This window comes from Zychaea mexicana (genome assembly GCF_025766255.1).
Source record: "Zychaea mexicana strain RSA 1403 chromosome Unknown BDB00scaffold_81, whole genome shotgun sequence".
NCBI lineage: Eukaryota > Fungi > Mucoromycota > Mucoromycetes > Mucorales > Lichtheimiaceae > Zychaea > Zychaea mexicana.
The window spans coordinates 141,745-164,016 of NW_026516744.1; the positions used below are offsets into that span (position 1 = coordinate 141,745).

Sequence of the window (22,272 nt, forward strand, 5' to 3'; positions counted from 1 at the left end):
GGATATCACGCCGGGTAATGTCAAAATAATATTGCAGACAACGTGAACCTACTATAAAAAATCAGAACAAGTTAGTGATAGCTTGACGGGGGGAGGGGATCATCTATCTGAGATGATGGTGATAGCTCGTATACAACCGTCAGCTGGGCTAAGCTGGGCTAAGACTGGACATAGTAAGTGGGTTACTAGCTGACTAGGTGGACTGGCTTGGATTTGGTGGTCGAATGATTCGTATGTCCGAAAAGTAAAAATTTTTAGCAATAAGGAGCCTTTCCTGGACTCTTTTCGTATTGAAGAGTAGCTCCTATATTTTTATTAAGCGAGTTATTGCTGCTTCCCTCTTTCTCTAACATAACCTTCCCCTTTATCCTCTCATCACTATCACAATTATCACTAGTATAAAATTATTTTCTATACAACAGTTTGCGTGCTGTTCGTGCATCTAATTCATTTCCTTCCTCCTATTTTTCTTTAATGCCCTCTTTGAAATATATAAAACTTCAAAATAGAATCGCAATATCTCTCTAAGTTTGTTCTTTATTTGTCTTGTTGCCAAGCATTAGGGTTTGTAATGGTTTGTCGTCGCTAGGACATATTTACCCACAAGTCGCGAAATGGTAAGCCGCTATTGAGAACGTCCGCCAACACCCGAAACCGCCGTCTTCTTTAGTGTGAACATTGCATCGGAAATGCATTTAAGCGGACATTAAGTTCGTGAGTTACCGTATTCCCAATCGTTTCTTACGCGTTCCCGTCTGCAAGATCCATAAACATCTTGTATTCATTCTACAATTAACAAGAAAATGACAACAACTTTAACTTTAATATATTATTACTGTTGTGTGGTGGACATTGAGAGTATGGTATGCAGCAAAAACCAAATCATTTATACTGACAGCATTGTCAGAGAAGCATGTGCAAAGAGCGCACGTCGTAAAACGATGGTTGTGGCAATCGAGGATGCTGTGCTTCTAGTTTCTAGACTAATATTATATAATATGTTTGTAATTCATTGTTTTCAATTACAACTACTGTATGCCTTTTTGCTTTTGCTCTTTGGTTTGGTCAAACTTTGGTAAGCATAACAGAGAACACATAGCAGCAGGTAACATACTAAACGAGCACCGAAAATACAATTGATGGCAAACACAGATTTACTTTATGCAAATTAAAATAAAATGTTGCGATTATTCGTATATAATTGGTAGTGTGTTTCACGAAGGCTGAATGCGAGTCTTTTTCTGCTTCTTGTCAAACAACCACAGCCTCCTTTTGTTATCCTCCGCTTTGGGTGATATTTTGAGCGCCGATAGCTGACTTGACAAGTCGTCTTGCTGCTCGATATGATTGTCGGCGTCTTTATCATGCTGCTGTTTCTTGACTGGTTTATTATCACTATCGGTACTACTGCTGCTATGCATATGGAAACGGGAAACCATTTGTTTCAATCGTGGCCACAGGTTACTTGGTGACGAGGGTAACGACGATGATAGTGACCACGAGCGACGACGTTGTAGTGGTTGTTGTAACATAGCAACGGTACTTGATTGCTCCAAGTGACGCCGCTGTTGTTGTCGCCGTCGTCGTTGTTCAGTCTCAGTAGTAGAAGAATAAGAAGGGTGTCGTCGACGATTAGTTGCAATGGTGGGAATGTGGGGTCGATCAGTCAGCGACTCGTTGGGCACCACGGTAATAACGTGTGTGGCAAGCGGTAGATAAGGGGATGCGTCCAGTGGTGTTGCTAGGCTTTCGCTGTCGTCGGTTTCGCACGAGAGATACGAGAATCGGTGCTGATGCATACTGGTTATTCTGTCTTGAACTCTTAACTGGCTATGAAAGGAATGGAAAAGAGAAGAAAGGAAGAGAGAGAAAAGGGCAAGCTTGAAGTGGTGATAGCTTTACTAGTTTTGAGTAGCCGTGGAAGTGCTAGTAGTCAGTGGGTATTGTTTGATTGAGACTTGAACCAAACACTCTTTCTCTTGGCTCTTCTCTCAGTCTCTCTCAACAGGCACAATATGTAGATTACATACATCACGCATTGTTGTACGCCCTGCCTACTGTGCACACACACACACTCTCTCTATTGCTCTGCACTCTACTCTCTCCCACAGAAAAAAAGTTCCGAAAGCTTTTCCTTCTCGGTTTTCTTTTTTTATCTAGTTTTACGACACGACGACACTAGAAAAGTAGGGTCCATACACCCTTCCTCACCAAGTCCTTTCAAGACGATAACAAACCAAACCGTCTTCTCGGTTGTGCGTGGCTCGTCTAAAGTGTGTGTATGTGTGTGTGCGCGTCTAGTGCACGCAAGAGCTTTTCTCTCTCACCCCGTCGTTATGGCTTTGGCGTCTTTTCCAGTCGTTATCCATCGATATAAACGATCCGTCTTCCAAGTGGGCGGCTATGAAGCATATGGAAACTTGGCAGAATATGTAAACTACTTTTTTTTAAAAATAAAGAAGTAACGACCGTCAAGAGATAAGGGAAAGGAACACACATAGTCTTTCGCTCGCTTTTCTCTAAAACAATTGCAAAATGTAGCTTCCAAAGGAGATCTTTGACCAACGCATGGCGACAATTCGAGCGATTGTCAAGGAGAGATACCCCCATATTTATCCCGAAACATACATGTTTATGGCAGCCGTGGTTTTGGTAGTTGCTACTGCCGCTCTTGCTATCCTCGGACGCACCCTTGATATAGTTATTTGGTTTCCTCTCTTGATTTTGATCGCACCCGCTGTCCTTGCTTATGGCACGACACGCCGCCGTAGTCAGCATCAACGTAGATTTTTGGCTGTAAGTAATGATACCGAATCTTTATCTTCCCCCTCTCATCAATCATTTTACACTCTCCCTCTACGGGGGATGTGTGTATGACTTCTGTGACAACTATATATACAGACAGTGATAACGAATGATCATCTCACTGATCATTTATTGACGAAAAAATATAGTTCCAGGATGTACTGCATTTATGTCTCAAAGACATGACTGCACAAGATCTCACGCATCATGTGAAATGGGATTATCGACGATTACGAGAAGGGGATACGGCACAACTGCTCAACTTGAGCCGACCTTTGTCAAGTTGGACGGTTAGCTTGGTTGTAGAGGCGATCCAGATTGACCCGGAAATGGATCTAAACAGAGAAATGGGTGAAGCGCTGCCAAGTTATGGCGATGCAACAAGAGATATCGTATTGGATATTGGCACGCCCATACAGGATACAGTAATACAGCTACGAGAGATGGACTTGGCAGATGCTGGTGGCAGCGGTGCTATAGCTCGTGGCAGTGCTAATAATAGTGCTAGTGCTGCTGGCGCCATGATTGCTTCTGTTCCTCCTCCCGATTATCACGAAACGGCACCTCCAGCTTATCGTCCTAATAATGATGCTGACGACAGCGATGATCCGTCACGCCCATCCTCTTCTTCTCCTACCAATACTGTCCCTGCTACTACTATTACTACCTCCAACAACAACAACAACGTCGCTAATGTTGCTTCTACTACGCCTGCTACAACTTTTAATAATTGATAACCTGTATAGTAAATCTTCTCTGTGTATTATTATCATTTCTTCTCCTTTTCTTCTGCTAATGTATTACTATGAGTACCATGTAAAATATAATTATCTTCATTTTTTACGGCATTGAACACAAATGCTATTAAAGATTTATATTATGCTTCTCTATAGATTATATAACATCTTGGATTTATTATTTCACTTCCAAACAGTCTAAATATGTTTTGATCCATCGATTTTAAAGATTGTATTAGCAAGAAGCGAATAATACACACATAATAGACTGGCACCGTCTTCCCACCGTGCTACACGGATACTTACATTGAACAGAGCATATTTCATTAATTTAAAGATGATACGGAAGGAAGGTTCCAAGTATTCTCTACTAACTTCAGGTTTCATTGTATTGAAACGTATCCCAGTTCGTGCACCGTAAAAGAATCGATGATAGCATTGACGGCCCTGTCGATTAATGTGGCTTGTGTGAGCGATTTTGCCCCGCTGTTCCAATTTTGAAAGGTGTGCAAGGTTCAGGGTATACTTTCTTCGTCCCGCCAAACACACTTCATTTGTATATACATAATACCGTCCTCTCGCCCCTTCACCTATACACACAGCTTATTCACGTACACAGATGCTTTCCATTGCACGTCAACAATGCGCTAGTTTAGCCCGACGACAGGTACGCCATGCCAGTACCGGTGGCCGCCCAGACACGAATGCCGCCAGTGGCGATTCCCGTATGGAACTTATTCGACGAGTCCTTTTTGAATCACCAAACCGCGAACCTACCATTAAACTTGAAGGCGAAGCCCTGGAACAACACGAAACGATCGAACGTGCATGGAAACTACACAAAATGCGTCAACGTGAACAGCGACAACAGACCTTGGAACGACAATTCCGATCCGTGCATGCAGCCATGAGCGAACTCGAAAAGACCAGCGATCGGTTGTTCAAGGGCGCCATTGTAAAGAGCCGGCATATCACCTATCCTAAACAATCCAAGATTCCCACTGAAACACCATCAAACCAAGGATGGGATTATAGCTACAAGGCATCATCAGAATAAAAAAAAAGGATATTTCTTATTTTATTTTGTAAAATAATGCTATAATACGTATTACCACTAGTTAGTAACTATGTTGTTATTCGTCGCCACTTGTGTTTCATGGCTTCATAATCAGCCAATTCACTCTTGTGTCCGTCGTAGAAACAGCGATCGCAAAATCTGTCATTCTCGCACCCTTTGCATTCAATGGTGGCGTCTTCGTTGCAGATAACGCACCAGTCGTCCATTTCATCATGAAATTCATCGTCTTGGATAGGCTTCGGTGGTGGGCCAGGCAGTTTTGCACCGGTTGTCGTGGCAGTTAGTGGTGACGTTGAAGAGGAAGCAGGTGATGAGGAGGGTGTTGCCGTACTAAACAATGGTCGGTCTTGTTTAAAGGCAAGATATCGCTGCTCCAAGTCGAGATCACGTTGTTTATCCAAATGTGCATATTTCTTCTCCACCGTTACTTGATCCTGAACTTGTTTGAGTAGCTCGTTACTTTCATCATACATTGCTACTTCATCTTCTCCTCTGAGAAAAGCCTTTTGTACAGACTTTATTCGATCATCACAGTCAACACCGTAATTGCCATCGTCCTCATCGTCGCTGTTTAATAGGTCGACTTCCTGCAAAAGCTTCTCAACCTTAGAAACAAATGGTTACTTAACTTTTATCAGGTCAAAATACCATTACTCAAAAACTTTGTAATACCTCGTCCATATCTGCATCTGTTGGAACAGTATACTTGTTGCTGCTGTTACCTTTGTCAATGCTAATGCCAGTAGTAGGTTGCAATGGAAACACCTTTTCAAACCGCTGTGCAAGTTCTTCATCACTAATCAAGTTAGGCCCGCTGTAGCACTAAACTAGTATAATTGTAAGGAATGATAGTCATACGTTTCTTGTACTTTATTTTCGCCCTTTAATTGAGCCACGCGTTTTGCCAATTCGTCATCGTCCATTATTTTGGTATGCGAAATGTTTTAGTTATGGTAAGAGTGATAGTGCTCGAAAATGCGCAGCGCTTCCTTCACTGTCGGAGTGTATATTTCAAAGTTTTGCAGAGTAAGAACGACACACGCTACAAAGATTCAGTTTTTCTTTTTCAACCTCTCTCAAATTTAATTCGTTATTTTGAAACATGGATGCCGAAAAGAAAGTCGACAAGAAAGAGCCCACCAGTGGAAGCGAGCATATCAACATTAAAGTCGTTGGTGGTGTAAGTTTCCAAAGAAATTCTCGTCGTAAAGATTAGTGTTCAACATCAATTTGTGAATGCAGCCTTTATATACAATCTCAGAGAACGACAGAGAGAGAAAAAAAAGCGTGATATTGAATTGTTCATTGTGTAAATATCTATTTTGATAGGACAACAATGAAGTTTTTTTCAAGATTAAGCAATCGACCCCTTTGCGAAAACTGATGGATGCTTACTGTGAACGTCAAGGCAAATCTCCAGGATCTGTTCGATTCTTATATGATGGTCATCGTGTGTTGGCCACTGACACGCCACAAGGTGTAAGTATTGGTTATTGCTGGGAGTTAGTGCACTAGCAACATTTGTTGGAAACGTACCAGGTGTGGATAGTGTGGAAATGGTGATGGCGAGAACGGAACTACAAGGCGGAGGGCAAAGATTTGATAGAGTGACGACTAACAACACTTTGTATATTTTGACTACGGATAGCTGGACATGGACGATGGCGATACGATCGACGTGATGGTGGAGCAAATTGGCGGCTGCTAGTCGCTGGCATTCTTCCTCTTCTTCTTCAATCATGTCTCTCTGTTTCGTTTATTTCTCTACCAATGCAACATATATTACAACACTTTTACAAACACACCGTCATCATAATTTTTCTCCTCCCATAAAAGAATATATATACGAGGGAGATGCTTTCTTCGTTCTCTCTCATCTGTTTTACTTCAAAATAATCGGACAAAAAGAAGATGATTTCCAACCAAAAGCGTAGGATAACGGAGTAAATGAGTGGGAGAGTAACTTTTCCTTAAGAGTAATGTTGCGTTTCGAGTAGACTATTGTGGTGTTGTGGGGAGACAGGGAGGGTGTGATAATAGTGATGATGGTCGGCGTAAATTTCGGAGGGTAGTGATAACGGAAACAGAGATTTATAAAAACGGGGAGCTACTTATTTGCCAACCTTTCTCCAGCCATTTTCATCGGTTGAGCCGCCGCCTGGAGCACGGTTGCGTGGGCGCCATGGTTGTGAGCCGCCGCCGCTGCTCTCTTCACGAGGCGGGGGAGGACCACGTCGCGACCAGCTACCTTCGCGATCACCGCCGCTGCTCTCTTCACGAGGGGGAGGAGGACCACGTCGCGACCAGCTACCTTCGCGATCACCGCCGCTGCTCTCTTCACGAGGGGGAGGAGGACCACGTCGCGACCAACTACCTTCGCGATCACCGCCACCAGGACGACGTTCGCGGTCACTACGGTCACTACGGTCACGGTCGCCACGGTCACGACCAAACGATGAACCAAGGGCCCGACCACCACCACGCCAGTTATCTTCAGCAGGTGCCGATGGAGCAGCAGCCTGTTGCTTACGCAAGGCGGGTGGCACGTAGGCACTACCACCGCTGCTGCCACTGTGAGCAGGAGCAGGAGCAGGAGCAGGAGCGGGAGGTGTTGCAGGAGCGGCGCGTTTTTGGGCAAGCTTCTCTTCAATCTCGCGCTCGCGCTGTTGCTGCTTGCGCAACTGCTCTTCTTGTTTTCTATAAACGTCAACCGTGTTTCTTTGGTTAATAGGTCTTTTGTGGTACTAGCATTGTGCGCAGTTCAATTGTTGTTCTTTTACCTGTTGTGTTCTTCACGCTCTGCCTTTTCTTTGGCAAGTCGAGCTTGCTTTTCAGCAGCTTCGCGCTCTTCAGCTTCTCTGATGCGTCGTTCTTCTTCTTCGCGTTGCTGGTGCTCGGCTTCCTCGGCTTCGCGTTGCTTAATAAGCTCTTCACGTTGAGCACGCCATTGGCTAATGCGTTCTTGCTTGGCTTTTTCAATGGTTTCTTCAGCAGCGCGATATTTAGCCTCGACGACGCTTTTCACCTTCTCTTGTTGCTTATTCTTGTAAGTGTTGTAATCGTCCAAAATACGTGAAAGGCGGCTCTTGATCTTCATGTTCTCCTTGTGCTTAGCCTTGGATGACTCCAACTCAGCCTTGCGAGCAGCCTCGTAGAAGGCCTTATCTGCCTTTTGTTGGTGCTCGTAATCCTTTTCGAGCAATGGGATTTCCTCCTTGCGATAGGCACGTTCGGTGTGATCCAAACGCTTGCCAATCTGCTTCAAACGATCGCTCAATTCCTTTTGCTCCGTCTGCAAGCGAGATACCTTCAAATCCAGCAGCGTCTTGACATCCGAGTTTTCGATTTCTTCGGGCTTGAGCTGGAGACCCGTCTTGGCCGTGATCTCTTCGGCAATACGCTTGGCCTGATCGCGCTGGATCTCGTCCTGGACACGCTTCACGCGCTCTTCCTCGCGACGTCGTTGTTCTTCTTCCATGCGTTTCTTTTCGGCTTCGGCCTTCCTTGCAGCAGCAACAGCCTTTTCTTGGGCAGCCAATTTCTCTTTGCGAGACAATTCCGTCTCGATAATCTCTTTGCGGTGTTCGATGGTAGCCTTGCGCTGCAAAGTAGCCTTGTGTTCCTTTTCGATGCCCTTGACGGCGCGTTCGAGAGCCTCCTTCTTGGCATCGGCAGCGCTGGCCTTGACCGAGGGATCAATCATTTGAGCAACGGCATGCAAGCTGTTACCAAGACGCGACAGCTGAGTGCGCATGAGATCGGCAGGCGACGACTGGAGTTGAATGCCTTCAGTGACAGTGTCTTTGGGTGGTGCGAACAAGTCGGTCTCAAACATCAAACTCTGGGAGGAATGGTCGATACGGATGTTCAATTCGCCACGCTTGCAGCCGTTCATGATGAACTTTTCAATCGTAGCGGCGTCATAGTTGTAGGGTTCAGGGAACGATGCCAACTTTAAGACAAAGTCGAGCTTGACGGTGGTGTAGACCTGCGACAGCTGTTGCAAAAGACGGGTGAGAATGACTTGGTGAAGAGGGCGGACGTATTTGGCCATGTCGGGATCTTCGGACAGCTTGGTCATGATGGGATTGATCTTGCGGCAGATCGACAAGGGGTGGAACTGGACTTCGAGAATGTTGTACAGATCACGGATTTCAGGACGGACGCGCGACAAGATGTTCTTGTTGAGAGCTTCCTTGAGCAGACCAGTACGGGTAGGGTGCTGATACAGACCCATGAGCATCGACAAACGGTTCAATTTCTGGATGCGATGCTCGTTGGCTTCAACGTAGCCAGGACGGGTCTTTGTGGTAGTGATGATAGGGATGGCAAGAGCCGAGAGCAAGACAACCGAAGCCATGCGCGACTGTTCTTCGTCGGTCAAGTTCTTGTTGATCATACGTTCGATGCTTGAATAGCGGTTCCATGCAGCCGAGTGGAATAAATAATCCTCGCCGACCATGAAGATCTTGGTCAGCTTTTCGTAATAGTTCGCCATCATAACGGGCTTAGGAGGACGTTTGGACGTGGTCAACAAGGTGTGAATATCCTCAACCGACTTGAATGCCTCCTGCCACAACTCGAGTTCAGCAGCAGCGTTCAATTGGATGAAACGAGCATCGAGGTACTGCTGCAACGTCTCCGGGTCGTTCAGGTTGATCGAATGGGGCTGGTGCGAGTATTTCGACATGTTTTGGAAATGGTTGCGCAGAATTTCGCAAAGACGGCGGAATTCCGTCTTGCGAGCGTACGTCAAACAGAATGCAAACGCCTTGCCGGTGACAGAGTGATACAGCGTTTCCAAACGTGCGTTGTTGCGAAGCATATCTAAAACCGTGCGGTATGCTTCCCACAAGAACTTCAACCAAGGCGTGACCACAGCGCGATCGGTTCTATCTTTGGTCTGTTCACCGCTGACGGTGCTGAGCATGATCGATTCGGGCGTTTCGGATGCTTCGAGATCGTCAATATATTCAACAGCAATCTGATCGGCCTTGGCACGGGCCTCGGCGACCTTTTGTTCAGATAATTCGAGAAGCTTGTTGATGATAGCCTATATAATAAGTTTTACAACGTAAAAAAGTATCATCGCGCGCGTTTTAGTATTTCGTTCTGGTTTGTCGTAGCGGTTTCGATTCGTAAACGCCGTAGATGGGCGGGCACCATCTGAATTTATAAGAAAAATTGATAAAACAGATGCGAACCTCGATGCTGCTGACGCTGGTGTTTTGGGCAATGTTACGGTACTGATGAAGACCTTCCTTCACCATCTTGCCCTTGCGCAACGTGACGCAAAGCTCAATGTATTTGAGCATGATGGGCTCCATAATGTTGAGCGCATAGCTGCGGGAACGCTTCGACAGGACAACTTCATGAAGGGTCTGCAATGCTACGGCATCTTGGCCTGAAGCGCACAACTCTACATATACACACATACGCGAATTTTAACGATCCATCCATCTATCAATCCTTTAGGTTCGTTCATCCATCTATCCCATCCATTACCTTCAGCTCGCTTGAGAGCGTTATCCGGTTTTACCGCGTAGAATGGAGCCATATTGGGCTTTGTAGAGGATTGGATCACTTTCAAGAAGGCGATTAAGAGTATAGGTGGTACCTTCCCCAACTCCGGTTTTCCTAATTAGGCAAGTAAAAGCTGCTTGAGACGAAGTTGCCATAGATACGTACATCATAGATTACATTTTAGCTATTAACTCAACCATAAGTCCTTGAAATACAATTGATTTATATTATAACATTATGCTTATGTTAATTGACTATTTGAAATCCACCATACAAAATTTACACCATAGGTAGGTGATGTTATAACAAAAGCATTGGCTAATAAACGACCCTCGCAGCGATTTCTTCACCTGCTGTCATCGCGTCATGTTCCTAAGACATTAAGTGATCTCAAAGGAGCTTATTAGAAACGTGTGAATACATACTTAGAGGACTGCGACTGTTCTGAAATCGGATTACTGTATGCAAGTTTCTATACGGTTAAATGATGCATGAACGAGAAACAGTTTATTATTCCGTAAGCTGAGACCTTTACAAACTTCTTGATACATCGTCATAATATAGTAATTATTGTAAAAAGTTGTCAGCTGTGGTTGTCTTAAGTAGCTCTAAATGCAATAAGTGTCGTTGATTTTACGTAGCTCATCTATGTATTAACCTCAGTCAAAAAGCCAATGACTGTTTTGCATCAGATCAGCGTTTTCACGTGCACTACTGTATATGAAGGAAGGGGTGGTTTTTTGGCGTTCGATTCACATGTGTTTCATATTAACCTCAGCAATTACAGTCTGTTGTAGCTTTTCATCATTCATTACAACTTGAACAGTTTCTTCATCGTCGGTCAATTTTGGATGCACAGCAGCCATCACCCCTCTGGAAGATCAGCACTTCAGCAGTAAACATCGTATTATTGAGAATATCAAAGCCGTATATCTCCTCTATATCTGTTGTAATCTGCTTTATAGCCTCCTTGAAAGCATTGACCATTTCATCACTTGTTGTGTTGCGTCTTGCCATTATGCCTTGCAGAATATTGGTTTTAGAGGCAGCTGCAAATGGTCTCCTTTACTATACTGTATTTTAGATATCAAAAGATTAAGTATATATAAAATACTTACACTGAGGTATAGAGACTGTTTGTCCTTCATTGGCGTATAATCAATGAGAGCTCACGGCTATACCTTTTCCTCTAGTTATCACTTTCGTATTTCGCAGCCTAATTAGCCAAAATCCTATGGCTGCAAAAAGTCGGGGTTGACTGTATTGCTATTACTTGATATCAATTCCGTAATAGAAAATAACAGCAAACCTCCAAGATGACCAAAGTAAAAAGAGATACCAATACAATGCGTCACCTACATCGTCATCGCATATTGGACACATTGTGCATTTGGCTCATACTCTTCTGTCAGTAGTGCCATAGCGTTTTGCGTAAAAAAAAGGAGTATAAAATGTACATAATCCCATTATTTACGGTTATTCACAAGGCAAAGAATAGCATCACGAACGGAAAATCATGTCAATTTTTCATGGCAGTATTGATTTTGTTCTTTTGGAAATCACGGGGAAATGTTGTCAGTGGCGCGGTTATATTAGTTGTGAATTATATCATAGAGTTGTTTCTCTCCTCTTTCGACTACCTTAATTCACCCTTACATTGCAATTGAGCACACTACATAACGACTTTACTTATATAGCCAAGGGTTACAAGTATAAAATTTGAAGCACCACCACCAGTTTCCCCCACACACTCCTTATTTACTTATAGCTCCATTATTGTTGGATAAGCATTTATTGTCTTGCACCTCACCTAAAGAGGCTACTAAAGATTCAGTCAAAATGATGGTTCTCCCCTTGAAGCCAAGTTTATCTAGTATAATATAGTATGATTGCTGCTATGTACTAAGGTTAAGTACTAGGATTCAAGCGAGTTTTTCTATTACAACTATCACTTCGCGAATGATGACTTTTGTTGCTTTTTTGCAATGTAATATCATAAAAATATTTCGTACATAATAATAAGTAGCTACCGTTACCAATAGTGCTACTACTACTCCTTATCTCCCTCCTCTTACTTGTCACTTTCTCTACGATAAGTAAACCACTGTTAATATCAAGCGGTTGAAAAAGGAGATGAAAAAAAGAAACTAGATTGTATTATATAATATGATCCATTGACAACCCTTTTCTCATCCTTTTTTCTCCACCCTCTTCTTTTTCATTCTTTCTTTGTTTTCTTTACTCTTGCTCTTTTGTAGCTCTCGTGCTATATAACCTTTTACTTATTTGCAGGTTGTGATCGTCAATATAGTTATATTTTTAGCGCAAAGATGATGATATCAACAGCAGCATCACAAGCATTTCCGAATGCCAATACCACCAAAAACCCAAATGTACTAGTCAAAAGAGTATTGGAAGAGCTTCCGCAGGACGAGCAGCTGTATATCATCGAATTTCTGAATCGGAATGTTGGAGACGTACAAATCGCATCTATCGACGAGCTACAACACGCCCTCAAAGATGGCATTATTCTTTGCAAGTAAATAACAAAATCAAAATTGCTCTACGATAGGCTGAGATATCAAAAAAAACAATTTACATGTAGAGATCGCATGAAAATAATGACTGATTATTATTCTCGTTGTAATCGGAATCTTACAGACTCGTCAACATCATCCGACCAGGAACCATAAAAAACATTGGCCAAAAGGACCTATCTTTTGTCAAAGTAAATCACCTCAGTAATAACCCAGAGCAATCAGCTAAAAGATACTTCATCCAGTATCATCAGTCCTTTGATTTCAGTCAAGTTAATATCCATGTACTTTTCTGGAATGATAGATTGATAATATTGCACGGTTTCTACAAGGTGCTCGACAGGTTTGAAATGATGGAAAAAGGGAGAGGGCACGAACACTATTAGCTTGCTCGTTTGAGTGTATGATGTAATTTTCTCTTTTCTCTTTTCCTGTAGCTGGGTTTGGACGAATCACAGTTATTTGAAGCCGTCGATTTATTTGAAGGCAAAAATATCACATCAGTAAGTTGATCATAATGTCATTTTCCTTCTGTTCCAGTAATATAAGGCAAATGATGAGGACGCTATAGAAGAATAACTGGGAGAAATGAAAAGGTGGAGGATGGATGAACAAAGGATCGCCATTACTGCAAAAAAGTATTCAAAACAAGTTTTAAAATTGTTGCTTTCTCCTTTGACCGAAAATAACAACCATAATCACAAAAAATAGGTATTACACACAATATTGACGCTTGCACGCCTATATTCATCAACATCATCGTCGTCGTCCACAGTGGACAAGGAGCACTTTTGCGTCAAGGAGGCAGTCAAAAACAAGGGGCAGCAACATGATAGTAATGAAGAGCAGCAGCATATAGCTCGGCAGCATCACCAGCAAGGGGTACACGAGCATGATAAGAATGACGACCTCCTGGGAGTCTCTCCTACTTGTTCGGACTATCGGGACGTCCGTGATATCTTTGGTCCAGCTTCAGCCTTTTCTTATTCTGCAAGACATGAGCGTGCACACTCCCATCAACCAGAATATCAATTTCCAGTGATAGATATACAACCATCGTTATCATCCGGACATCAAACACATCGGCCACCCAAATCACCGTTACGGACGAGGCACCGCGGAGGAGCAGCGACAACAGGAGGACGGAGAACAAAGATGTCCTCCATGAGCAATCGACAAAGCCACTATATCAGGCTGGAGCCACCGTCTATTGCGGCTGATGGAGCTCCCGTAAACTACAATTATGACCGACGACGTCCCTCTGCACCCACCATCAGCTTGCGTCAGCGAGAAGACGAAGAGGATGAAGCAGCGTCGATTATCCAGCAACAATGCACAGTGAGCATGTCACGCTCTCCTTCAATTGAATCTTCATCAACAACAAATAGCAGTAACGAATACCACCAGCACCAGCACCAACATCAGGCGACTAAATTGGACCATCAGATTATACTCGATTCCCTCAAGGAGGAGGAGGAAGGTCATAAGAAGGAAATTGAACGTGAAACGCTTTCACTCAAAAGCAGAGATGGTGCGCCCAGTTCCCAGTTTGTAAGTCAATGTCTTTTCTCTTTTGGCTTTGAATGAGCACTACTACGTCGTTGTCATTGTTTTCTTGCTGCAAGGGAAAAAGGAGGACTACGTGCAAGTCAATATCTGTTTGTCCCTTTCATGCGTATATTTGCGTCAGTGCTAACAACAGTACATCATGCTGCACCATTAATTAGCAATTGGGTAATTGTATCGGCAAAGGCCAGTTCGGTTCGGTATACAAGTAAGCTTATATACAAAAACGAGATACATATTCCGTTCGTGCATTATGTATAAATTAAGACCACGTCGGATTGACCTTTCCATTAATATATACATATATATATATCACATATCAGAGCACTTGACTTGGCTACCGGAGAAATTGTGGCGGTGAAGCGACTTAAAGTTGGTGAAGACGGTATGCTCGATCAAGAGATCATGGTAAGTAGTGGTGGTTCGCATAATCTGTTATTCCACCTTCCCTATCATGATATAGCAGTTCCTTTTATTGGTCGAGATCAAGACCCTTACTATTCAGAATATCATGTATTTAATGGTAAATGTAGAAAGAAGTCGCATTGTTGCGTACGCTGTCACATACAAACGTCATCAGTTACCTCGGCTTCATTCGAAGTAAAAACCATATCAACATAGTACTCGAGTAAGTCCCTCTTTTATATTACCTGGAATGTCACACGTACTAATGGGAAATACAACAATGCTTGACACTTATAGATACGCAGAAAATGGATCTCTCATGTCGACATTAAAGGCCTTCGGCGCATTTCCCGAGAAACTCGTAGCTTCATTTTGTGTTAAGTTACTAAATGGACTCGAATATCTTCATGCAAACTCGGTATGTGCACTCGCCGAAAGAAAGCAAGGACTATGTTCCTTTTCATGGATAAACTCCTCATATCATGAGTTATGTTCCTTCCTAGGTTGTCCATTGTGATCTCAAAGCTGCCAACATCCTTACCACGAAAACTGGCGATGTCAAACTATCTGATTTTGGTGTTTCGTTGAACTTAAAAATCAAGGAAAACATTGATGATGGTGCCATTTCCGGGACCCCCAACTGGAGTAAGCTTGCATTTCCGTGTTACATAGTAGCTTGCTATTCAAGCAGTCGTTGCCGCTGCTGCTGTAATTTTCGCATGTTTGTGAGGGTTCTAAGATATTTCTTTTTCTATTTCCACAGTGGCACCTGAGGTCATTGAGCTGAAAGGAACGACGCCCAAATCGGACATCTGGTAAGAAAGCACACGTCTCTCCCTCTATCTTTTTTTTTTAAAATTTGCTTCGTGACTTTCGCAACTCTATGATTTTCTGTTCTGCCGAAAAATTGGTTTCTAAGCAAATTATTGCTTTGTAGGTCACTTGGATGCACATTAATTGAGCTGGCGACGGGCAAACCCCCATATGCAAATATGATTGCTATGTCAGCCATGTTCCGCATTGTTGAAGACGATTATCCACCTTTACCGGAGAGCATCTCGGCCGAAATGCGAGACTTTTTGTTGAGCTGCTTTCAAAAAGATCCAGACCATCGGCCTAGTGCAACAAAACTCAAGCAGCATCCATGGATTCTTAAACATAAGCAGCAATGTCCTTCATTAGTATCCGATAAATCCTCCGCAGTGGCGCCTTCGTCATCTTTTGTATCTTTTCCTTCTTCTGCATCATCCACATCGTCGCCATCGTCGCAGCCATCAACATCCTCCTCTTCATCTTCAGCACATTGCTCTTCTCCTTTAATTAGGAAATCATCAGCAGCAGCAGTATCTACTGGTACAAATGTTTATAGAAAGTTCTCCAGGCTATCGCACGGTATAATATTCACACCGTTATTATCGCATTTCATTGCTCTTTTTTTCTATATCCAATAGAAGAGCCATTAATAATTGAGAATGAAAGGAACTTGCAATATCCACGCATATATTACAATATCATGCCTGACGAACATCATCCATACGAAGCTGGTTCAGAAAGCCATAATCACAGCCGACGAATCACATTAGAGGACGGCGGCCGTTGCGACGAATCTGATTCACATTGCCCAGGGCAGCATCGATTTATTGTCACATCCTTTGGTAAAAGTAAGTAGCTGATGTCTGCCCAATAGCGGCATGTAGTCTCCTTCTTTTTTTTATAAAGAATAGAGTTACGTGCAGGAAAGAAGCTTACATGTGCATTATACAAATTTAGCTGCCGGATGCAAAGTATGCGGTGGAACCATCGATGATCAAGTCACTTTCTGTGAGGTCTGTTCACTCATGTGTCACGAGCATTGTAAATCTAAAGCATTCTCTTGTCCACCCAAAGTGAACAATCAACAACCATCCTATGACGTAAGTTTTCCCACCAGAGTATAAAAGGTAGCAATAACGAGTTCTTTTGCTAACATATAGCTATTATGAATCCGTGCTAGTGGGTTTTCTCGGCAAAGGTCTATAACCACCAAGGGGAGCGATCAGTAGAATCACGAACGATGCCACAGATCGAACCGGAATTTGCACGCACAATAAGCTGCGGGATCAATTCTGATCATCCACAGGCGGCCAATATCCAAAAGTATGCACAAGCATTAGGGCTGACTGCACATGAAATCAAGGCATTAAGTGAAAACCCAGCGCTGTTGTCGCACACCATTGCTAATATGCAGCGATCGCCGGAAGACAACGTGGAGAGCAAACGGCGAACAGGAAATGGAAGAGCTTTTCGCAAGAACAGTAGCAGTGTACCAGATGAACAATGTGTAATTTGTTAAGTTTTGAAAATAAAAATAAGGTGTTGCGGGTGACACAAGTCTTTTTCGTTCTTTGTTTCTCGTCGGTTATTGAGGAGAGTTTATAATTGCTGCCCTTTCTGTTGTACTACACATTTCTCTTTACCTCTTTCCTCTTTTTGAAACACACACACACACACACCTTACATATTAATTATACTCATTTTACCACATAGCCAAATCGTACAAACGCAAGACAACAACTACAGCCATGGCCAAAAGTAAAACGAAACAGACATTACCATTACATAAAGTCATCATGGTCGGTTCTGGCGGTGTTGGTAAATCAGCTTTGACCTTGCAGTACATGTATGGCGATTTCGTAGAAGAATACGATCCAACCAAAGCCGATTGTAAGTTACCTTTTAAACACTCGACCGGAGCAAACGAATGTGTTTTTCTATATTTCTCTGGCTTGAACATGGAAAGGTCATTAACGTTCATGAATCACTGTAGCATATCGAAAGAAAGTTGTGCTCGATAACCAAGAGTGCCAGATTGATATTCTCGACACTGCTGGCCAAGAAGAATACGCTGCTGTAAGTTTATTTTTAGCAAACTACACGCTAAAAGGGGGATTCCAGGGCGAAAGGAAGGAGTTTACCTGTTGATGGGAGGGGTGGGTTTGGTTGTCCCTTACTCTTACCACGGCAACTGCTGCTGCCGCTGCTGCTGCTGCTACGAGATGAAATGGGATTGTAGTTATAGCTACTGTAGCTTATATGAACCATTCAAATTTGGGGTCTGTTAGATTCGTGATAACTATTATCGATCGGGCGAAGGCTTCTTGTGTGTATTTTCGGTGTGTGAACATGAGTCTTTGGAACATACACAGGAATTCCGTGACCAGATTCTTCGTGTGCTCGATGATGAGACGGTAAGTTGCGGGTATAAGAGAGGAAAGATGTATATACGCCTTCTTTATACTCAACACTTATACATACACATTTTAATCAGGTACCATTCATTCTTGTTGGCAACAAAGTCGATTTGGCACATTTAAGAAAGGTCGAAAACAGCGAAGCATCGGCCTTGGCGAACGAATGGCGTTGCCCCTACATCGAAACATCCGCCAAGACACGACAGAACGTCGAGCAGGTTTATACTATCTTGATGCGCCAGATCCGTGATAGAAAACTTAGACAACAAAATTCGAGCAGCCCTGACAAGGACTCTTGTTGCGTTATTCTTTAAAAGCATGTTTTCTATATTGATGCATATGTACGTGTGTGCGTGCGTGTGTACCAGTAGAAATGCCGCCAATCGTTCTCTATGTCTTTCTTCTTTCTTATCTTACCCTTTGATCAATCTCTAGTAATTATATTTCATCTGCTACACTCGCGTCTTACCTATCCAATTCCATATTCCTCTTCTTCCTCCTTCTTTTTTGCTTTCTAAGAAAAAGAACTATTTTAATACTAATTCTAACTACGTACCGCTACACACTACCATACCTGTACTGATCTGCTACATATATCGCAGTTTTCGTATTCCGCTGCTTGCAACAACTTAAAAATCGATTTTTCGGTTCTACGTCTTCTTTCTTACTATTAAAAAAAACCTACCACTTCGTCATGGCTGCAGCAGTTGGAGAAAAACGGCCTGCTGAAGAACAGAATCTGCCATTTGAGGCAGACCAGTCTATGGAGACGATCCTGACAGAATCAGCAAAACGGACTCGACTTTTATTTGCAAATACTTATGGCCAACCTGCCTTGGATGAGATGAGCAGGTAAAGAAAAAGAAAAAAAGCGTGATCAATTGACTTCTTATTGTCGATCCATCAAGTTTCTCGTCAATTGAACAAAGAAAACCAAATCTCTTCTCTGTGTTTAGCCAACGTATTAAACTAACGAGTAAAATACACGACGAATACGGCGATGTACGTACCTTACCCGAAGCACTCGTTAAACAGCAAAAAGAAGCACAGAAAGCCAAAAATGCCAAAAAGACGACCGTAGAAGATGCACCTGACGATAGTGCCGTTCAACAGCTCATTGAAACGATTCCCAAAAAAGAAGTCGAGTATGTTTTTCTTTTGGTTAATAACTGATTCTAAAAGCAAAAGGAAAAAAAATCAAAACGTAATTCTCATGTGTCATTGCGTGCATGCAACTTTTAGAGTCGACGAAAAAGCAAAACAAGGTATCGTCGCGTTACGATCCAAAGATCGGGTGTCCGAAATCTTTGGTGACATGCCTGGTGGTGGCGGTTCGCTTGTACGTCGTGCACGCGCCAAAACGATTAAACCTGTATGGCACGCTCCCTGGAAACTTATGCGTGTTATTAGCGGTCACTTGGGCTGGGTCCGAGCTGTCACTGTAGAACCAGGAAACAAATGGTTTGCTACAGGTGCTGGTGACCGTACCATCAAAATTTGGGATTTGGCATCCGGTACACTGAAACTGTCGTTAACGGGTCATATCAGCACAGTCCGGGGATTAGCAGTATCTCCACGACATCCGTACTTGTTTTCATGCGGTGAAGATAAAATGGTCAAGTGTTGGGATTTGGAACAGAACAAGGTTATTCGTCAATACCACGGACATCTTTCAGGCGTGTATTCCTTGAGTTTGCATCCCACACTTGATGTTTTGGTGACAAGTGGTCGTGATGCTACAGCAAGAGTACGTATATTTTATCAAGACTAGAAAAAGAAAGACAACCGGTGGTGTTATGAAAAGCGGAGACATATGTTACAGAGGAGAACGATATTGATAATTTGTGTTCATTCTCTAGGTATGGGATATGCGAACAAAGCAAAATGTACACGTATTGACTGGTCACACAAGCACGGTTTCTGATGTCAAATGTCAAGAAGCAGATCCACAAGTGATTACAGGTTCAATGGACAGCACGATCCGATTATGGGATTTGGCAGCAGGAAAAACGATGGGCGTTTTGACACATCACAAGAAGAGTGTGCGAGCACTTGCTGTTCATCCAACAGAGTTCGGTTTTGCCAGTGGCAGTGCAGATAATATTAAGGGCTGGAAGTGTCCGGAGGGTACATTTATTCAGAACTACGAGGGCCGCAAGTCCATCATCAACACATTGTCTATTAATCAGGATGGTGTAATTTTCTCTGGTGGTACGTGTATTTTTAAATGACTGGTTTTAATACATATATTAGAGGCTAATTCACGTATGGGGACGTTTTGTGTGTAGGCGACAATGGTTCCATGGGCTTCCATGATTGGCGATCTGGATATCAGTTCCAATCCATGGACACGACTGTACAGCCAGGTTCGCTCGATGCAGAAGCTGGTATTTTCGCCAGTACATTTGATCGAACAGGCTTGCGCTTGATTACGGGTGAAGCAGACAAGACTATCAAGATTTACAAAGAGGATGATAGTGCTGTTAAGGATGAAGATTTTTACCAGTAATAAAAGCTGGTTGACTTTTTTTGTTTTTCGCAAAATTGCAATGTACACTATTTTATTTACAGACTGCTATTGTCATGTTTCGGAGGGCTCAATATGCTCGGTTGGCCTGGTAACCATTTTTGCAGTACTTGAGGAACTTTGACAGATCCATCGAGTTGCTGGAATGTCTCGAGTATTGCAATGATCACACGTGGGACGGCTATGGCGGTGCCATTGATGGTATGACAGAACAGTGTATTTTTGTCAGTTTTATGTGTTGGTCGGTATCTGATTGATAGTCGTCGTGCCTGGTAATCTGTGCAGTTGGAAGTGGATGATATCTGTAGATATAACATGGCAACAAAAAATTTAGTATTCTTTTTACCGGCCAAAAACCCCCCTTTTGAAAGATATAGCTTACCTCTCCCCATGCTTTTCGTCCGGGCATCCATGCTTCAATATCGTACTTTCTGTATGCACTTGCACCTAACTCCTCTGTTGGCATATCCAATACCCTGTATCGAGAACAGTTAGCAATTATCATATTCTCTGATATAGCAAACCCCAGGTTAAAAGCTGCTTACCGGAAGCACAGGCCTAATTCCGCAAACATTTCCTCTTGGATCTCTCTGAATTCTTCTAATACGGCGTCACTTTGTTCTGATGTGGAGACAGCAAACAGCTCCACCTTGGAAAATTGATGTACACGGTAGAGCCCCTTAGTTTCTGTTCCTCGGCCACCTGCTTCTGCACGATATGCTCTACCGTATCCGACCAGTCGGTGGGGCAGCTCTGCCTCTTCTAGGACTCGCGTGGCAAATTTGCCTGCCAGTGGGATCTCGGCTGTACCTGCCAAACAAAGCGCATCGTCGTCGTGGGCATGAACATGGTAGATTTGAGAGCTTTCCCCTGCGCGTGGCTGGAATCCACATCCGTAGGCAATCGGTGTCCGTACAATATCGGGTGTAATCACACCCAAAAATCCTTTTGATGCAGCCTTATCCATGGCATATTGTATCAATGCGGTCTCCAGGAACGCACCATATCCTTGTAGGTAATAAAAGCTCGATCCACTGACGATAGCCGCCTGCTCCAAATCAAGCATACCGAGCTTTGTCGCGAGTGCTACATGATCTTGACAAGCATTTTTTTCACCCATTAACGCGTCAACATTTCCTACTGTTTTCAATACGCGGGCGTTTGATTCGGGGCCTAGAGGCACGTCTGGATGCGTATCGTTAGGAATTTGTATCGCACACTGAAGAAGCTCAGTTTCTGTCGCTGCGAGACTTGTTTCAAGCTGTTTGATTTGTTCTTTGATATGTTTGGCTTGCTGAATGATCTCTGGGTCGTTCTTGGCTCGCTTGGACAATAAGTTTCGTTGTGCGCGTAAATTCGACAAGGCGTTGTAGTTATCTAGACGACGATCGTACAGGGATTTGACATGGGATGCATCGACTGAACGATGATTACGGTTCAGCATGTTTTCGTTGATCGCTTGCGGGTTCTCGGCGATTCTGGTATAATCGAGCCGTGCCTGGATTTGTGTTGTGTAGCTGCGTGTCCATTTGAGGGAATGCAGTCGAAGTTGGCGAAACATAATAGAATATTTTGGAGGGTTTTGTTTGAAAGCCAGGAAAATCGCTTACTTTTTCAAGCACTTGACAGTAAATAGCCGATCTTTATGTTCTTAAGATTACACAGATGCAGCTTTAAAGTGGTTATATCGTGTATGTAAGATGAGTGATACTGCCCAAATTCAACGTTCTATGATCTGTAGTTCTTAAGCACGACCCATTTATCCATTTGAGTTCTGTAAGGAGATACGATATATCGGATAGATGTGTAGTTGTGTTTTTAGTGGAAACAAAATTGATAGTCTAACAGAACTGGAATGCTTTTA

General features: G+C 43.1%; 10 protein-coding genes across 10 annotated transcripts; 6 read left to right on the forward strand and 4 right to left on the reverse strand.

Annotated features, from left to right (window-relative positions):
- Positions 1-1,214: 1,214 nt before the first annotated feature.
- BDB00DRAFT_876007 (uncharacterized protein) lies at positions 1,215-1,799 on the reverse strand (the record flags this gene model as incomplete). Its single annotated transcript, XM_053127434.1, has 1 exon — positions 1,215-1,799. One exon carries the CDS (start codon positions 1,797-1,799, stop codon positions 1,215-1,217), a length of 585 nt encoding a protein of 194 aa, XP_052976044.1.
- Positions 1,800-2,336: 537 nt separating this feature from the next.
- Positions 2,337-3,212, forward strand: BDB00DRAFT_747778 (uncharacterized protein; the record flags this gene model as incomplete). Its single annotated transcript, XM_053118569.1, has 3 exons — positions 2,337-2,432; positions 2,542-2,796; positions 2,955-3,212. Coding segments are annotated over 3 exons (609 nt in total), but the record flags the coding sequence as incomplete, so codon positions are not given.
- Positions 3,213-4,063: 851 nt separating this feature from the next.
- BDB00DRAFT_841372 (mitochondrial ribosomal protein L28-domain-containing protein) lies at positions 4,064-4,609 on the forward strand. Its single transcript, XM_053124828.1, has one exon. It carries the CDS (start codon positions 4,162-4,164, stop codon positions 4,597-4,599), a length of 438 nt encoding a protein of 145 aa, XP_052976046.1. The 5' UTR covers positions 4,064-4,161; the 3' UTR covers positions 4,600-4,609.
- On the reverse strand, positions 4,610-5,690 carry BDB00DRAFT_841375 (uncharacterized protein). Its single transcript, XM_053124829.1, has 2 exons — positions 5,293-5,690; positions 4,610-5,225 (listed from the first exon to the last, which is right to left on the reverse strand). Exons 1-2 carry the CDS (start codon positions 5,299-5,301, stop codon positions 4,668-4,670), a joined length of 567 nt encoding a protein of 188 aa, XP_052976047.1. The 5' UTR covers positions 5,302-5,690; the 3' UTR covers positions 4,610-4,667.
- Positions 5,691-5,722: 32 nt separating this feature from the next.
- On the forward strand, positions 5,723-6,328 carry BDB00DRAFT_769943 (ubiquitin-related domain-containing protein; the record flags this gene model as incomplete). The annotated part of the gene is made up of 3 exons (XM_053119850.1): positions 5,723-5,800; positions 5,950-6,099; positions 6,269-6,328. 3 exons carry the CDS (start codon positions 5,723-5,725, stop codon positions 6,326-6,328), a joined length of 288 nt encoding a protein of 95 aa, XP_052976048.1.
- Positions 6,329-6,546: 218 nt separating this feature from the next.
- On the reverse strand, positions 6,547-10,315 carry BDB00DRAFT_600243 (uncharacterized protein). The gene is made up of 5 exons (XM_053117984.1): positions 10,126-10,315; positions 9,825-10,039; positions 7,401-9,673; positions 6,932-7,317; positions 6,547-6,868 (listed from the first exon to the last, which is right to left on the reverse strand). The coding sequence occupies exons 1-5, from the start codon at positions 10,175-10,177 to the stop codon at positions 6,732-6,734; spliced, it is 3,063 nt and encodes a 1,020-aa protein (XP_052976049.1). The 5' UTR covers positions 10,178-10,315; the 3' UTR covers positions 6,547-6,731.
- Positions 10,316-14,407: 4,092 nt separating this feature from the next.
- BDB00DRAFT_770008 (kinase-like domain-containing protein) lies at positions 14,408-16,588 on the forward strand (the record flags this gene model as incomplete). Its single annotated transcript, XM_053119856.1, has 9 exons — positions 14,408-14,454; positions 14,570-14,654; positions 14,780-14,874; positions 14,949-15,069; positions 15,155-15,296; positions 15,415-15,466; positions 15,589-15,994; positions 16,282-16,306; positions 16,422-16,588. Coding segments are annotated over 9 exons (1,140 nt in total), but the record flags the coding sequence as incomplete, so codon positions are not given.
- Positions 16,589-17,098: 510 nt separating this feature from the next.
- BDB00DRAFT_600365 (small GTPase superfamily) lies at positions 17,099-18,385 on the forward strand. The gene is made up of 4 exons (XM_053117985.1): positions 17,099-17,354; positions 17,458-17,540; positions 17,753-17,878; positions 17,959-18,385. The coding sequence occupies exons 1-4, from the start codon at positions 17,213-17,215 to the stop codon at positions 18,193-18,195; spliced, it is 588 nt and encodes a 195-aa protein (XP_052976051.1). The 5' UTR covers positions 17,099-17,212; the 3' UTR covers positions 18,196-18,385.
- On the forward strand, positions 18,195-20,718 carry BDB00DRAFT_600588 (WD40-repeat-containing domain protein). Its single transcript, XM_053117986.1, has 5 exons — positions 18,195-18,733; positions 18,838-19,026; positions 19,124-19,628; positions 19,741-20,092; positions 20,170-20,718. The coding sequence occupies exons 1-5, from the start codon at positions 18,576-18,578 to the stop codon at positions 20,388-20,390; spliced, it is 1,425 nt and encodes a 474-aa protein (XP_052976052.1). The 5' UTR covers positions 18,195-18,575; the 3' UTR covers positions 20,391-20,718.
- BDB00DRAFT_770004 (uncharacterized protein) lies at positions 20,447-21,852 on the reverse strand (the record flags this gene model as incomplete). Its single annotated transcript, XM_053119855.1, has 3 exons — positions 20,447-20,710; positions 20,791-20,884; positions 20,954-21,852. The coding sequence occupies 3 exons, from the start codon at positions 21,850-21,852 to the stop codon at positions 20,447-20,449; spliced, it is 1,257 nt and encodes a 418-aa protein (XP_052976053.1).
- Positions 21,853-22,272: the final 420 nt, after the last annotated feature.